Source organism: Benincasa hispida, chromosome 6 (assembly GCF_009727055.1).
Source record: "Benincasa hispida cultivar B227 chromosome 6, ASM972705v1, whole genome shotgun sequence".
NCBI classification, from domain to species: domain Eukaryota; kingdom Viridiplantae; phylum Streptophyta; class Magnoliopsida; order Cucurbitales; family Cucurbitaceae; genus Benincasa; species Benincasa hispida.
In genome coordinates, this window is record NC_052354.1 from 30,240,115 (window position 1) to 30,255,377 (window position 15,263).

At 34.3% G+C, this 15,263-nt stretch overlaps 1 protein-coding gene and 1 non-coding gene across 3 annotated transcripts; both read right to left on the reverse strand.

Moving 5' to 3' along the window:
- Positions 1 to 585: 585 nt before the first annotated feature.
- Positions 586 to 11,642, reverse strand: LOC120080061 (peroxisome biogenesis protein 12). 2 transcript variants are annotated; one of them, XM_039034616.1, is made up of 10 exons: positions 11,418 to 11,642; positions 10,524 to 10,629; positions 10,276 to 10,424; positions 9,542 to 9,791; positions 7,472 to 7,581; positions 6,954 to 7,028; positions 2,865 to 2,951; positions 2,364 to 2,450; positions 2,063 to 2,200; positions 586 to 1,069 (listed from the first exon to the last, which is right to left on the reverse strand). In XM_039034616.1, the coding sequence occupies exons 1-10, from the start codon at positions 11,523 to 11,525 to the stop codon at positions 998 to 1,000; spliced, it is 1,182 nt and encodes a 393-aa protein (XP_038890544.1). In that variant the 5' UTR covers positions 11,526 to 11,642; the 3' UTR covers positions 586 to 997. The 2 variants fall into 2 exon arrangements, with proteins under 2 accessions (XP_038890544.1, XP_038890543.1); XM_039034615.1 differs by having other exon boundaries at positions 586 to 1,022; positions 11,418 to 11,641.
- LOC120080650 lies at positions 6,268 to 6,370 on the reverse strand. Its single transcript, XR_005482602.1, has one exon. It is a non-coding gene; the product is annotated as a U6 spliceosomal RNA (small nuclear RNA).
- Positions 11,643 to 15,263: the final 3,621 nt, after the last annotated feature.

The following is a 15,263-nucleotide window of genomic DNA, read 5'->3' on the forward strand; positions in this document are numbered from 1 at the left end:
AAGTACAATTAAACATATTTATTATATAACCTCAATAACACTTTTATTACAAATAGAATATGTTTAACATCACAATTTAGAACATACAACCCAATACATCCGATGTAAACATGACCTAATATCAAAGATTGCTTGGATGTTTAATTACTTATTGAAATCAAATATTCATGTATGACCATTTGCTTCAAACACCAAAAATTGTTGGATTTAATAGTAAAAATAATGTATTAAAAACAATATGAAATTTGTTCAACGATAGTTGCTGCTCGAATTTTTTCCGGGAAGTAAAATAGCACGTGTCATGTCTCGCATAACCACAACTATTTTTTTGTTTTTAATTTCAAATTAGATGGAAGAAAAATAGAAAATATGTGGTAAATCCAATCCAATATAAATTTTAAAACAATTGTTTGATATTTTAGAACAAGAAATATGTAACCATCCCTAGAAACTGCAAATTATCATTTGTCAAAATTCAGTCAAATAATTATTTATTCGATATATGAATAAAAAGGTTCCATATTGATAAGACAAATAAGTATTCCCCAAAAAATCCAGCGCCAAAAATGAGAACAAAAATACAAATTTAAATATTGATAACAAACCTAAGATTAAAACTGACTAAACTACTAAACTGTGTAACATCGTCGTTGATCAAAATAATTTACAAATGCATCTTGGTTTTCATAATTTTTTTAGAACATCTGATATATTTATTGATATTTCTAAAAAATTGAAACCTTGTTATGATCCTAAACACCATATTACTAAGAACTATAACTAGTAATTTCATATCCTATACTCCATAGATATAGTTTCAACCATCAAGAACTATTATAAACTACAAAATGAACAATTGTAAAGTTTTTGCAGATTTGCCAACAAGTCCAATAAATCCTTGAGAAGATGGCAGCCATTAAACCTTGTATTATTGTGTCCCTCAACTTTCTTCACATATCATGGAAGAGCCTCCTAATGTGATCAACATTTGCAGGCATTAATGTGATTGGGCAGCGCTTGTACTGGTCCAATGCAAACATAACACAAGATTACAACCATTAGGTGCATTCTGCCCAAGTCAATGAGTAGCATCGTTAAAAGATAGGAGTTCATCTTATATCATGGATGCAATTTTTACTTCAGGTCTCATTTGATAACAATTTTATCTATTCTTGAAATTATGCTTATAAAGCCTATTGTTTTCTTCGTTCAGTGGGTTACTAACTGAAATTTAGACCAGTCTTGAAAAAACGTGTTTTGTAATTTTTTTTTTTTTTTTTATTAGTTTTCAAATTTTGAATAGATTATTAAAAATGTATTTGAAATTAGAAGAGAACAGATCAAATGATAGTGGCCATGGTTTATTATTATTATTTTACTCAATAAGAAGCAAAATTTTTATTTAAAAAAAATGAAGGAGACTAATGCTAGAAAATATATACTCCACAAGAGAATAAAATAAAAGTAATTAAAGAAAGCGGTAGAGGAAAAGAGAAAATATTAAAAGACACTAAAGCTCAAAATAACCCTGACTTTTCAAAACAGAAAATGCAAAAGAATGTTATCAAACCGGCTCATAAAAATCTATCTGAACTATCAAGGCATGTCTCATATGTTAGCTCTTTAGTTTTGGTCGCAATCAACCTAGGTCCTAGAGAGCTAGCTTAAACAATAGCTCCCTTACGACTGGAATTGAAAACTTATCACTTACCATCTCCTTATTTAGCATCATTTTTCCTTGCGAACGACTTCCAAGACTAGAAAAAAAAAAAAAAAAAAAACTCACACTCAGCCAACTAATTCGCACAACCAATACCTCCATGAACTCAACCTAATAATAATAGGTGCCACACCCTCCTTGCTAAGCTCTCCTTGTTCGTAAGTGGGGTAACCTAGCTAGTACCTCAAATGCACAAGAGAGTTCATGCAATTATGAATGAACTCCTCAAGAACTCTATTTCCTACTTCCTCACTCAGCAGTCAAATTAGTCCTCAAATAAGATTCCAATATGGAAAGAAAGGGAGTTAAATAGATGTTTGCTGACAGTAGTTAAGGGCTTACCTGAGAAATATACTTGAAGATGCAAGTGTAACAAAAGACAAAGCCAGAAACAGTAACAACTGACGGATTGGCTCGTTTCTCTGAGCACAAAGGGCAAATTGTTCTGTTGGATGGCAATGGAATCCCTTCCTTGGCTACCTGTTATCTCAACACTTCAAGAGCTTGTATTTGAATGGGTAATACATACTTATGTAAATATATACATTATACATATGCACCCTCACACAAATACAAAATATATATTATCATAAAAAGCACAAAACCCCTGTGATATAGAGTTCAATTAAGGAAAAAGTATCACCTTCGGGGGAGGAGGAGGAGGTGGTGGGGGGTATACAGTTGGTGCAGACATTCGTTCCTCAGCAGATTGGTACCACCACTCCATCATCTAATCGGATTACGACATAGTCATTACGTGATGTAAAAAAGATCAAAGATGCAATTCATTTCATCAACAATCAATTAATGCTAAAAGAGAACATATTCTAGCGGTATTCAAAGCAAGACTTCTGAAACAAAAATAAAAAGATCCAAGATCACTATTGTATCATGCATATAATTATAATTAGATTGAAGAAACGGTAAGTGGATGATAAAAATAATTGTGTTATCACAAGATCACTCTTTGTGATAATAAAAGTTATGTTTCTTATAAAAAAAAAAAATAATAATTGTGTTATTGTATTAATCAAAATTCAAAGTTAAACATTATTCTTCATATAAGTAAGGGGTTGTCATTATTATACTTTAAAACACATATTTAAAAGCAACACATACGATATTGGATAGATCAAAGACTCACTTTGAAGAAAAATACTGCTGCAATTAATCCGGTCTGTGCATAATCTAGCATCGTGTACAAACAAGTGAGGAGCCCTCCTTGTATTGCCTGTGTCGATGAATAAAGTACACTTTAAGCATAATATATTGAACGAGGGTAGAAAGTGAAATTAGCTCTAAAAGTTGAAAAGGACCACTGTGAAACTAACAATGACAAAATCCAGAGATAAATACATGCAGGTGAAATTTTGATGTATTAACAAGTTGCCAAGTACCCAACTAAACAAAGTAACTCTCATCAGATCAACCATCAAAACTAGTCGAACAATCTCTTTGCTCAAAAGTTGGCGGATGTTACCAAGATTCAGAAGACAATATAGAACAAAAATAATTCTTTCATATGCAACAACTTACACCATTCTTCTTGTCATCATATAAACTTTTTTAACAGTTATACATAGCCAAGATCCTGAATATGAGGTTCCCAAAATTGTAAGTAGAGTATGTCTTGGAATCTTGGCTAAGTACTCTTCATCGAGTCTTAACATTCACTCCATGACAAACCTTGGGATCGCTTGTTAGACCCTCAACCCATAAAGATCTTGAGAAACTCCATGATGAAGGGATCGGGTTAGATCAAGGGACCAAAAGGGAAAGACAAACTAAGATTGACGATAGCCAAGTTTACAAAGGCTCGTCGATGGCACAAGAGGGGCAATTCACAGTTACAATGGTTGGAAGGAGACCAACCCTTAGGCAAGACGCTTGTATCCTTCATAATTTCCAAGGTCTTGCTCGAGGAAACCTCTCAAGGAGATGAAAGCCAAAGCACATACGGATGCACTGTCAGCTGCCCATGGCTGGGCTGCCCACCCAGTGAACTAAGTGCGTGCAAATCAGCGCCAGCATGTGATGGGGTGGGTGACATTTCATCAAACTCATGCATCCCACCCATCCATGCTAGCCACTGTGAAGAGCACACCTAACCTTGCTCATGGATGGTCGTATGAGCGTCAATGTCCGCACACGCGGCCTTGTGCTGTGTGCACTCACACTTGCTGCACACATTGTCTAGAAAATGAAATGGAAATGTGGGGTAAGACCAAGTATATGATGTCACCTGCCCACTGTCGGATGGTTAGAATGCCTATACTGTACCCGCTCTCCAAAACTAAATATGCCTCCACTCTGTTGATGACTGCTGGAATGTAGGAATAGGGCAATATGGAGTTTGACCAACCCCTAGCTGATAAGTAATATGAACCCTGTACAACTCCATAAATTACACCTGCAAGTCCTTCGACTCCTTTATAACCAATAGAGAAATACTCAAAAGACAATAACCCCTTCAAAGCATTTGGAGATGGGATATTCCCCAAAAAGTTAGGTTATTAAACATGATAACCATCTATGTAAGAAACGTATATATATATAAATAAGAAACTATGCTGGATGAGCAATGAGACACAAAGCCACCTCTCCATCTTCTGTCCATTTTCCAAAAGATTTTCGGATCATGCCCTCAGTACCTTTAATCGGTCTGTGGTTTTTCCTGGTGACATCTCTAGCTTTCTATACTTCATTCTCGGAGGGTCACCCATTCAAAGAAAGGAAGAGACTCATTTGGATGCACCTTGTTAAATAACTTCGAAATATGTAGGAAACAATGTTGAAACTTTAAAAGACTAAAACCAATATGATGTGATCTGCATATATACTCATGAGAGGGGAAAAAATTGGGGAAAGAAAATAAAACAAAAAAATGTCAATAAATAGCCCTCAAGAAGGAACCCATTAATGTTAATTTGTAGTTTTCAGATTTCAAGATTGTCTCCCACTTTCCTATTTTTTTCCTTTTATTTTCCATTGTTGTGTGCGCCTCCTCGTTTCCCAGACTTTCTGTTTTTCATTTTCTTCTCCTTCCCTTTTCTTTTTCTTTTTTTTCTTTTCCCTATTCTTTTTCATTTCACTTTCAACCACGATAATCGTCAGTGTCCAAGCTAATTCTGGGTCTCTGCTCCAGCCATTGTCGCCAATTGCCAACACAAAGTCATCTTCTTTTCTGGCCGACTGCAGATCACGTATTTTATGTATAAGGTTTTTTTATTTAAATTTCTCGAATAAGACAGTTGTGGTTCACCCTGATTCTTACGATTCAATCGTCCAAATTGAACGATTCATCTCAGTTCCAATTCAAATGAACAAGTTCATTTTTAGCTCCGTTACACTTTGACTCATACAATACAACTCATGTATCGTGCAAGTTTAACAACATTGATATTGTGTATATATTTATTAGAGAATAATTCCTTCCTGGTCTTTTAGGTTCTAGGCTTAGTTTCCATTTGATCCTTAGATCTCAAAATGTTACACTTTTAGTGATGTAGTAGGATTAGGATAAATTAGGGTATTATGGTCAAATCCTTAATTGATTAGGATTGGGATTAGTTTCCATGATTGATTAGAGTTAGGATGAGCTTCCTTGGTTTATTAGGATTAGGATTATGATTAGTTTCTTTGATCACTTAGGATTAGGATTAGTTTGCTTTCCATTTCTCTATAAATAGAGAGATTGTCTTCTTGTTTTGATAAGTTTTGATTCATTTGAATAAAATTGATATTCATCATTTAGTCCTTATGTTTTGAGTTTGATTTGCATTTTGTCTTTATGTTTCAAAATATTATAATTTTATCCCTGAGATTTGAATTTTGTTTCATTTTGGTTTCTAGGTTTCAAGATTACACTTTTAACCTTGATTTTACACTAAATACTCACTTTCAGTCAATAGCATTAATATACATTGATAAAGTTGTTTTTCAGAAACTGTGGAAAACAAATAGCCCTAAGAGAGTTAACATCCTTATTTGGGGTATGATTTCTGGGTCGCTAAATTGTTCTTCCACTCTCCATGCGAAGCTTCCAGATCGTTATTTGTCTCCTACAATCTGCCCCCTTTGCATGGAAGCAAATGAAGATCTTCAACATCTATTCTTTGTATGCAAATTGGATTGTTGGTTGAAATTATTAGCTATCTTTCATCTTCGATTTGAAGTTGCAAGATCCAACGCCTCATCCTGGGCTTTCTATTATCTTGTACTTCTTGTTGAATTCCATGTGACATTGTATTTTGAGCATTATCTCATTCCATTATATCAATAAAAAGTGTTTTTTTTTTTTTGCAAAAGTATTGTAATTAAAGTATGAGGTGGGGGAATCGAACTTCTAACCTCGAAGTCAATAGTACAAGCATTATGCCAATTGAACTATGCTCATGTTGGCATAAAAAGTGTTGTTTCCTTTAAAAAAAAAAGATCTATTAATTAATTTTAAATAATTCTGAAGTCAAATTTTAAATTTTTTAATAGTGAGGAACCAAATTGAAAATGCTTGAACTTAATTAATTATAATTCTTTTAGTTCATTTAAATTAATTAATAGACTCCTCGATTTGTGCGTGTCATCCTTGGGCAGGGGCCATGTTAATCTTCTCTGTATCGTTTCACTTTTATCTGATGTCTCTGAAGGGACTTAAATTAATTAATAAATATTAACACTAAAGGCAAACAATGCGTACTTAGTGGAAAATCGAGGTTAAAAGGGTAAATTTTAAAACCTAGGAACCAAATTGAAACAAAACTCAAATCTCAATGGTAAAATTGTAACATTTATAAACCTAGGGACTAAACTGAAACCAAACTCAAAACTTAAGAACTAGGCCTTTAACTTTTTGAAATCTAGGGATCAAATGAAAATTAAACCCAAAACCTAGGAACCAAAAAGATATTTTTCCCTATCGATTATTTATTTATTTCAGATGAGTAAGAAGAAATACAACAATATTATTCTTTTTCCCTAAATTCAAGTTTAACAAACCCCAAGCTTAATGTCTAATTCTTAGGGGCCATGTTGACGAGAGCCAACAAACTTTTGAAAGGTTTATTTTCTCTTGTAACTAATCTCTTTTTCCCAACCAATATACTCCACTTTCAACCTGAATCTCATCAATAGATCTTCTGTAAGCTCCGAAGGGTTGGGTGATTCCAAAAATAAAAATAATATGAGAAGACAAAAAGGTTAAAAGGTGCACCAATAATTATCAAAGAAGTTATACCTTCAACCAAGGAGGGCCACGTAGTCGCTCACGCTCATGGCTTCGTATCTTTGAAATTCTAGATGATGTGTCCATCTACCTTGATGCCACAAAAAGGGTAACAAAAACAATGAACACAAAGAAGAATGGGAAAAAATCTTCAAATGTTATTGATCAAGTAGCACCAAAAAGTGAAATGGATGCTGATGTGTGATACATTTAATCTAATAACAGAACAAACATTTGAAATGCAACAACTATTCTGCTCAAAGTTTACATAAATTATAAAAATTAAATTCCAGTAGTTGACAACATTCTATAAAAGATTAATCATATACATGTCATGTTCATCCAGGGGCTATGCAAAGACAGCATTATCAAATAATTGAATCATAAAGCATCACTGATTCTGCTGTGTGTACAACTCTCTAAACAAGGGCATTGAAGATCTATATGAAATAAAGTAACCTATTCTATTAACAATAAAAGGAGTTACCACCTTAAAACATTTCATCAACACTAAAGAGTAAAAAAATTACCAGCTCTTGTCCTGTACCCCGGCATACATGGACTCCAATGACCTGCAGTCCTAGTGAATAGAAACCAGTAGCATCCAACAAATATAACAGCTGATAAGCAAACGATAGACCTGCATCATCATAAAAATAGTCCTTAAACAATGGCGTTCAGGATAGTTTATAAAAAAATGACTAAGAAATATAGATAACCATAATAATATTTGATTCCAAATAAAACTTCAAGAAGTATCATCACAGAAAATAAATACAAAATACAAGCCACTTTTTTCTCTGATATGAAACAAAGTACTTCCATAACAGATATGACATTATTCAAAGGATTGGATAATAAATGAACCATAATGTCACCTCTGACCACTAACAATCAAAAGAAAATAGGAACATTTCATGAATATTTTATACGGGAAATCCAAAGAGTCATTATATTGAATATAAAGAAAAAATAATAATAATAATATTGTGATGTAAGGCCGAAGGCCCCTTTTTTGTAATTACATAGGAAGTTGTTAGTTGTTATAGTTAGTTAATCATTTTGTAACTGATTTCTTCTATAAATAAGACTCACCTCTCTCATTTTGAGGAGAGATTCATTTTTGATGAACTTCTAGAGTTTGGTTTGACACCAGCCCAGTTAGCAAGTTGTTTGAATTCGAGGATTGGGAAGTTAAACTGAAGAGAATTTTGAAAATGTTTTGCCCGAAATCCACCTAATTTGAGGATAAGGAAATCCACATACCACCACATAATCACCAACAAGGAGCACTTTGACAGTTGTGCACAAGGAGAGGATGTGGGAACTGAAGCTGCAAATAGTTAGCGCCATGCATTTGTTTACAAAAAAAAGGAAGGAATCTCCATATCTAGTTTCCTTCGTTCCAAATACCTTCTATGACAAACTAATGACAATGATGAGAGTGAAGGGCGGTGCACAACAGCAATTGCACCAAAAAAGTGGAAGGAAAAGAAACGAAGGAGATGGAGAAGAATATTATTAAATTGATAAAAAGCCAACTCAACAAAAAAAATAATATTGAATTAATAAATTGATCAACATCATCAGCAACTTAGCTGCTACCTCATTATTCGTTAGTCAACTAATGGTCCAACGACCCTATGGAATCTTTCCCAAAATCTCAAAGACTAAAATATTCCTTTTGAAACCTTATAGACACTAGATACAAACTTTAGTGTCAAAAATGTATTTTACCCACTTCTGGTTGATTAACTACAAGTTTCTCCAAATAACTTCTAGGAACATAAACACGAGTTTTTCTTCCCCGCCTCGCTTAGAAAGAGAGAGATTTACAAGCCCAAGAAGACAAGAAATCATATCAAACCAAAGTTTTTTTTATTTTTCTTTTCGAATAAGAAACATTTAATTGATTGAATGAAATATAAGGAAATCATATCAAAAACTTGATTAAACACTTGACCAAAATGTATTTTAACCAAATGATCTTTAGTCTTCTCATTATTTTAATAAACTCTTTCTGTACCTTCTTGACCATGACTAAACTATCCACAAAGTGTTCTCTTCAAGTAATGGGAATCCTAACCCTTGAAAATTTGAAGAACACTGAACCCAACTCATATCAAACACTTCCAGAAGCCTGAACCAGAGGGGAAAACAAATAGGCAAGAGCAAAGCAAATGATTGAAATGCATTCTGATCACATCTGCATAAAGATTACCAATTTGGATTAAAAACCATGGAGAGATTGGGTTTCTAAAATTTTTCCTTGTGATGAGACCTCCAGGATAGCAGTCCACAAGAAAACCTTAGGCATCTTGAGCTTCCAAAGGGACTTTGAAAACTAGGTGAGGGGATAACAAATGAATCTTCTAAAAGGGCAGCAAAAAGAGACTTAATAGAGAATAGCTGACACCAAAACAAGGTTCCACACCCTTGAGGGTTTGAATTTCCACCCATAGATGAATTAAAAAAAAAAAAAAAAAAAAAAAACCATACATTTTTTGCAAACCAAACCATGGGATCACAAATCTCCAAACACATATTTGTTAAAAATAAAAATATACCAGAAAAACTTGATAATGCAATGTATTTATTACCTTCACTGCTTGCATGAAGCCATGGGTAACAAGAACCAACAAGTTTCTGAAATTTTTTCATCACTCGTGCTCTTACCGATGTTTCAACTCCCAAAGTTCTAGTAGGAACAACAGAGTCACCTCTCACATCATAAATTTCAGCATCATTAAACCCTTCATTATCATCACCCCATAAACTTGCTTGAAGCCTGGCCTCCCTTTCCTTATTGTAAATTGAGTGCAACTTTGACTTGAAATAAGGCAATACAACCTGAAAATTATATATTCATTGTATTAATTCAAGGTGCAGAGTGCGTTGCAGGTAAATCCGGTTGGAATCCATGTGAAATACTGTTTTTTTCTTTTAACTACTGTTTACGGAAACTTATTGTACACACAACATATATATCTAAATTTTGTTTTCCTTTTCTTTTTCCATATATCCGAAATTCTATGCAGCAATATGCTACCAAAGATCAATATTTTGTATCGCATATTTAGTGCCAACGCCCCTGTTTAGGGAGATAAGTATGCGCAAAAGGCTGAGATAAAGTGGGTAGTGAATAACACACTCATAAAGCAACTAGGTTATATGAATATGCGCGTGTGTACAGAGAGAGAGAGAGAGAGACTAGTGTACAAAACATCAAATTTTTCGAGATAAGCAGTGAACTAAATATCAAAATCACAAAGAAAAATGGAATAATGGTTGCATCCTAATTATCATTTTTAAATTAATGGGAACCAGATCGTACCAAGAAAGCAACAGAAAGAACTTTTTGATGCTTTTCTAATCCTCTATGTTGAATACCATCACCAGAGACTGAACGAGCATCTTCCTTCTTTACTTTTACATTTACAGCTCTTCTTCTTAAGCCATATAGGGATTCAGAAAATGAAGCATCTGAAGAATACATTCAAAATGAACAAAAAATAGGTACATAGAGACCGGAACAGTAATGTACAAATTTAAAACAAATGCTTTATGAGAACAACCATCTACCTGTAGTTCGTAAGCTATGTGTTTCGAGAACTAGCATTAGCAAAGAAAAGAACTCATCTTCATAGTCTAACACCTTATGAAAGAATGGTCTTCTTAGAGCTAAAACCTGAAAATATTTTCATCAACCCAGAAAAATTTAAGCATTAGGAATAAACAACAAAAAGATATTATAGTGAGGAAACAGTATACAGCCATATGAAAGGAAAAATAATATGTACAATATCTGAGTGTGTTGGTCAGTTTGCACACTCCTCAACTATTTTTACTGAGCAACCACCTAACTCTACAATATCTAGTACAAGGTAACTTGTAGGATAATAAATATTAGGTAGGTGACCTCTCCTTGTGTTAATTAAAAGGACTTGTTTGTAACATAACTCGGTATGAAGCTTTCCTCCTCTCCTTTTCATATGTCCATATTTTCAAGGAAATAGTTTCTTATCTAACATAGTTGATGGTAACAAAAAACAGTTGAAAATAGTTGAAGTAACAAGATGTCCTCGATCAAAAATCACTTTCGACACAAGCCATACGTCCTTCGCCAAGAGCCTAAAGCACATAAATTACAATGAAATTTTCAACCCTACACCCTTGTCCAAATTCAGAGGGGAAAAAGACCCAGCAAAACAATTACAGGAGTACAAAATGGAGAAATTCAATGACCCATTTATCAGCAATAGAACCCGACTTTTCTCGAATCTATGGAACCAAACAACAATACAAAGGCCTAATAACTATGGAAAAAAAAAAGTCCCAATTCGCCAAGAATAGAGCACAACAAGGAAATTGCCACAGCAATGGGGGTCAGAGTTCATTGGTAGACTACTCTGCGACGAGAGCATACACGAAATAAAAGTTATTGAAGACATGATATCAAAAGAAAGAGATTCCTACGCCGATGGAGTAAGTGAGAGCAGCACGAAGGCTGGCAGGGAGCTGCTGAGCGGCGGCCATTTCGAAGAAGGTGGGACGAGTCCCTTGACCTCCAACCTGAAACAACATCGTTCTGAAATTTCTTTGACTGGAAGCTCTGAGCGAATGCTTCCGAGCAAAAAGTAGAGCTTTTGTCGCAAAAATGGCACACTGTTCCCACAAACCACCGAATGAGAATCAAATTTTGATAATTTGCAAAATTAATCATAAATTTGATGTCTTTATCCGTTTAGGTCCCTTTTTTTGCCATAAATTAGGGAAATTGAATTTTTTTTTTTTTACCAAGTTAATTTTAATATAGATTAAAATATCATTTTAGTCTTTATATTTTTAAATTTATTTAATTTTAGTCTTTGTACTTACCATAAATCTTAAATTTACTATCCGATACTAGTTTGTTGTTGGTTTTTTCAAAACTTTTTGTTATCTATTAGTATTTTTATTATAAATTTTGAAAATATATTCACATATTATATTTCTTTACATGAAAATTATTATTATTATTTAATCAATTTTGGAAATATTAATTTTGATTGACCAAATTTAAGGTTTGTTAAAAGTGTGAGGATCAAAATTGGACAATTAAGAGTATAGGGACTAAAATTGAACAAACTTTAAAGTATAGAGATAAAATGATAGTTTAACCTTTTAATGTACTAATTAAGTTACAATTCTACTTTTCAATTTTCACCCTTTAAATTGTTTTAGAAAAACTTCCATTTTATAGGTTAGAAATGCAGTTTAGTAAAAATGTAGGAATCGTCAACTTTAGAGCTATGAATTTCCACTATGTTGAACATAGAAAAACTGAGTTATTGAGACTGTCTACTCCAAATTCATAAAGTAATAGGCCCTTCGAGAAAGAGGGTCTCTTTCTTTACCAAGGAATTTTGTAGTTGTGGACAAGCATTATTCTTGTTGAATTCGTGTCCTAATTATTCCGTAGTCTCGTTGTTTGTAATGATATACATTGTTTTATGGATAAAATAATTGTTCTTTCATTCTGGCATTTACTCATCCAATAAACAAAACTCCATAGTTATCTTATGTAAACTTAAGCATTTTTTAGATTTTGAGAAGAGTTGCTCTTTAGAGAGCACAGTACGATGAAAGTTGTAAGCTGTGTTCAGGGAGTTAAGGTGGGATACCTGATCCTGGTGACACTACGGATACGGCCCGCTTTGTAGAGGTTTGCAAGTATTGTAAACTACTACATGTGGTAAATCCTGACCATTCATGTGGAGACATGCGAGTGGAGGTATCCTATACAAAGAGTTTGTATAAGACCGGACCACGAGATGACTGGACTCTGTATATAACGTTGTTGATATTAGAGACTTACATCTCACATAAACGACCATAGGTGACACGACCTCAATTCTGAGTGTTTTGAGAACTTCTATCTTTGAGGGCGGTCCTTTGATTAGTATGGGTGAGAGTGGCCAGATTTCCAACTCAACATGCCTACCTTTTTGGAGACTTGTCCGATTTGGGAGTTGGGAACTCAATACACAAGATGGAATTCACTCCTTCCCCAAAGCAGAGGTAAGTAGAGAGATTGCTCCTTTAAGGGTTGATTCCGAGGCTTGAACATAGTGGCCACAACTTATCTTTGGAAGAGAGAACTCAGTCATAGTAGGACTATGACTTATGTTCATTAGAGGGATCAGTGGTACTTAAGGAGTTAGATGTAACTACAGGGTCATAACGGTTATTGGCCCAACTGTACTTACGAGCGATCTGTGAAGGGTTGTCGTACTATTGATTGATTAAGATGGACACATAATATATCTGTGGTAAGGAGAGTTCAGCTGTCGATCTTTAGTGGAGTGTCTGGCAATTAACGGATGGTGTTTCCTGTGAATAAAAAGTTTAGTCAGTTATTCACGTACCGTTGGAGCTTCGAGCTATAGGTCCATAAAGTCCCCTTGGTAGCTCAATGAATTCAGTTGAGGATCAATTCTTAGTGTTGATTTGAAATGTTCAAATTGACAAGAGGTAATTAGATTATATATGATATGATCGGTATGATGTATGAGATACATCTAGTGGAGGATTAATGTAAATAAGATTTACATTAAGTACCATGGAATAGAAAAAGAGCTATGGTTTATATATTTCATGAGATGAAATATTAAAACTATAGGTTATAAATATAATATGATAAGTTAGTTATCATTTATATTTATAATAATATTAATTATTGGATAATTAACTATTTTTCTCTAATAACCAATTGAGTGGGAGGTTATTGGTGGTTTTATGATAACCGTGAGATAAAAGGAAAAATGTTTTCCTAATTTTAGTAAGCGTAAGATTTTACGAGGTTAAGAAATCTCGAAAAAATTCTCACGGAAAGTTATCAAATAAATAGGATTTACTAAGCGACAGCTTGGATAAGGTAAACGATCGTGGAGTGTTAGTAGGTGACAGACACTCGGCTAAGCGATGAACTAAACGATCGCATAGCTTTTGTTAGACGATTGCTTAGCTTTTCCTAAACGATTGGGCATTGACCTATACGATAGGTTCCTCCATCTCCCACTTGCTCAATTGTTTACACGATTGTATTTCCTCCTTATTTTTGCCTCAAACCAAGTCCACACAGAGCTCACCCTCTGGATTCTCACACCGAGAATACCAAGATAACCTTATTGGTGGTGTCATACTTAACTCGACACTGTCGAGGTTCTGTGGAGGCCGTTCGTGTTGTTCAGGTGTTCGTGATCTAAGTGATCGTTGAGTTCGAGTGTGTGGTGATCGTGCAGTGTAGCGGTGTTAGACGAGCATTTGGGTGTTGCTATGTTCGAGCGTTCGTGATCAAGGAGCTTGGCGATGAGTCTGCAAAAGTGTGTAGCGTTTGTCTTTGATCTTTTATATATATCATGCTGTAATTTCTATAATTAATGCATAACCGTATGTTTCAATTTGAGATTGTAATTGTAAAGTTCATATACGATTGTAATTTGGAATGATCTTTCCACTGCTCATGGAAATCCTCGTGTTTGATTTCCTTCAATTCTAAATCTAGAGGTGTGATAACGAGTTAAAATACAAGTTATATAGTAAAAATTTGGGGTAATCATGTGGCAAAGCAAGCATATTACGTAAAAAGATGAGTATTTTTCCATAAGTTTACAATCTTCCACTTAGTACCTTTTTGCCGAACCTTATAGTTCTGAGCTTTAAAATATATTATTTATGTAAGAAGGATGAAAGGATGTGGAATGGTCATGATAACCTTTGTCAAATCTCAAGCACAAAAACAGCTTTATACCAGAACAATAGTTAAAGAGCAAGAGCAAGAAAAAAGGTGAGAGAAGGTACGAAACTACTAGGAAAATTGTTAGTCGATGTCGTGAGTTGAAATCAGAGATACACAAGGTGGTGGAAAAAAGAGAAGAAGGTTGGAGTCGAGGCCGACTCACTGGAATAATAAGAGAGATATATCAAATGAAAAGTTCCCAGAAACAGATCTAAGAAGTTATTTGGAAAAGAAGAGGAGTAGACAAGTAAAGGATGATCAAATGGCTGAGATTGAAGTGGAACCATGGAAGGCAGACCTCTTAAAGGTACAAGACAAGATAGGAAGCATGTAGAAAATCAAAACAGAAGAAGGCTTTGATCTCGAAGCCCTGCTCAACCAAGTTGACCCACCGTTTACTAACGAGATCATGGATGCAGAACTTCCACAAAAGTTCAAGGTACCAACTATAAAAGCAATGATGGAAAGAGGATCCAGTTAAACATGTAGATAAGTATCAGTAATGGATGGAGCTTCATGGGATATGTGATGCAATTTGGTGT

What these genes read in the sequence shown, in the direction of transcription:
- LOC120080061 (XM_039034616.1), bottom strand. Translation starts at nt 11,525, where the DNA reads ATGTTGTTTCAGGTTGGAGGTCAAGGGACTCGTCCCACCTTCTTCGAA. An exon ending in GGGGTACAGGACAAGAGCTG is followed by an intron (nt 7,029 to 7,471) that starts GTAATTTTTTTA and finishes GCATCAAGGTAG; the next exon opens with ATGGACACATCATCTAGAAT. An exon ending in GTGGCCCTCCTTGGTTGAAG is followed by an intron (nt 2,952 to 6,953) that starts GTATAACTTCTT and finishes TCATCGACACAG; the next exon opens with GCAATACAAGGAGGGCTCCT.